This window comes from Otolemur garnettii, unplaced genomic scaffold, assembly GCF_000181295.1.
Source record: "Otolemur garnettii isolate 467f Iridium unplaced genomic scaffold, OtoGar3 scaffold00202, whole genome shotgun sequence".
Lineage (NCBI taxonomy): Eukaryota > Metazoa > Chordata > Mammalia > Primates > Galagidae > Otolemur > Otolemur garnettii.
In genome coordinates this window covers 2089455-2091567 of record NW_003852597.1, presented here as the reverse complement: position 1 = coordinate 2091567, position 2113 = coordinate 2089455, and the positions used below count along the sequence as shown (strand labels likewise).

At 40.2% G+C, this 2113-nt stretch overlaps 1 protein-coding gene across 3 annotated transcripts in view; it reads left to right on the top strand.

The window, feature by feature from the left end:
- KDM4A (lysine demethylase 4A) overlaps window positions 1-2113 on the top strand; it is a 67551-nt gene that overhangs the window by 6827 nt on the left and 58611 nt on the right. For all 3 annotated transcript variants that reach the window (XM_023507733.1, XM_012812351.2, XM_023507734.1), the window contains exon 4: window positions 783-897. In XM_023507733.1, the coding sequence (XP_023363501.1) occupies window positions 783-897 (115 nt within the window). The remainder of the gene's footprint in view (window positions 1-782; window positions 898-2113) is intronic.

The following is a 2113-nucleotide window of genomic DNA, read 5'->3' as shown; positions in this document are numbered from 1 at the left end:
GCGATTCTCTTGCCTCAGCCTCCCAAGTGGCTGGGACTACAGGTGCCTGCCACAACGCCTGGCTATTTTTTTGTTGTTGTTATTGTTGCAATTTGGCCAGGGCCAGGTTTGAACCCGCCATTCTTAGTATATGGGGCCGGTGGCCTACTCACTGAGCCACAGACGCCACCCTACATTTTCTTAAATAGAATAATGATGTGCAAAAATAAAAAATTTTTGTATATTTTTAGGAATATTTGTATATTTACTAAATTTTTTTATGTTTTTAGGACAATTATTTATTGAGTGTTAACTATTGAATAGGGTGCTGGGAACATAGCAGTGACACATGAGAATGAGCCCTCTTAGGACAGTTTAGGAAGTGAATGCTGTTAGAAAGTCTTAGTTCTTCCCAAGCTGGTGGGTTTTGGTTGTCTGTAGATGTGTAGGGATTTGTGATTCTTGGTTCTCACAAGTTTGCAAGCCATTTTCTCCCTGGGTGGCCAGGCTACTCCTGAATCTAGCAGGATATAGTTTAAGTAGAATTGATGGTATTGTGCTTCTTAAGAAAGATGGGTTTACATCTGCTTGTACATTACTTTTCTCAGGCTCAGAGCTTATGGAAAGATACTGAGGATGTTACTGTGTATTACAGCCTTGAAGGCCAAGGTTATGTCTTACTCATTGGAAAGGTCTTGCAGTTTCCATAAGAGGGGATTATACCTTGTACTGTTAATAATGCCTAATAATCCCCTATAAATGGTTAACAGGTTTTTTTGTTTTTATTTTTTTACTTTCAAAAGGTACTGTACCCCGCGCTATAGTGAGTTTGAGGAGCTTGAGCGAAAATACTGGAAAAATCTCACATTCAATCCTCCAATCTATGGTGCAGATGTGAATGGTACTCTCTATGAAAAGGTGAGACTTACTGGAAATCCACTTGACAGGACTTTTGTAATTTTGTAATGTAATACACTTTTTCTGCCTGGCACTTAGTAGGCACCTAAAAGCTGCTTGGTGAATGGGTAGATGAACAAATGATCTACCACCAGCTGGTGTGCTGTGTTTACTTAATTGTGGGTATTTTTGCATTTGACTGATTTTATTTCTTCACTTTACATGTGAATTGGATGATGTGGTATTCTTTTCAAGGGCTGTTAGCATAATCAGTGGGTGGTAGTTGATGAGTTCTTGAAAGGGTGGGGCCCACCCTAGGAAATGAAGTGTGTAGGGAGAGGCTGTGTGGTTTCTGTAGGAAAAAGATCACACTGACTAATCTAATGAAAGGAGCATATAGTTAATAAGAGAAATGTTTGATTTTTCAGAATCCTTCAGCAAGATTCTGTAGCAGAAGCTATTATAACTAGTTATATTGGCTTGAGACATAGTGCTTTTTGGGATAAAGAACTCATGGCTGAGTGGAGTGGCTCATGTCCATAATCCTGGCATTTTGGGAGACCAAGGTGGGAGCATAACATAAGGCCAGGAGTTTGAGACCAGCTGGAGTAACAGTGAGATCTATCTCTGAATGAATGAGTGAATGAACGAATAAATAAAAGGCATGGTATAGTGGTGGACACCTGAAGACCCAGCTACTTAGGATGAGAGAGGAGGAACATTTGAGCCCAGGAGTTTGAGGTTTCGGTGAGCTATGATGATACCACTGTACTGTAGCCTGGGTAGCACAGTACGACTGTCTCAAAGAACAAAACAAACAAACAAAAAAACCTGTCTTTAGTATGGTAGGACGCAGAGTATTTGGGACTCTTTTTTTTGAGACAGAGTCTCACTATGTCACCCTTGGTGGAGTGCTGCAGCATCACAGCTCACAACAACCTCAAACTCTTGGGCTTAAGCATTCTCTTCTCTTACTCTCAGCCTCCCAAGTAGCTGGGATTATAGGTGTCTACCACAATGCCCAGCTACTTTTTGTTGCATTTATCATTGTTGTTTAGCTGGTACTGGCTGGTTTGAATCTGCCACTCTAGGTGTATGTGGCTGGAGCTGTAACCACTGTACTATGTGTGTGGCGCTATTGGGACTGTCTTTGGATGATTGAAAAATCTGTAGGGTGTTCAAGAGATTTTCAGTCATGTTAATTTTAATTTTTTTTTTTTTTTTTTTTTTTTTTTTT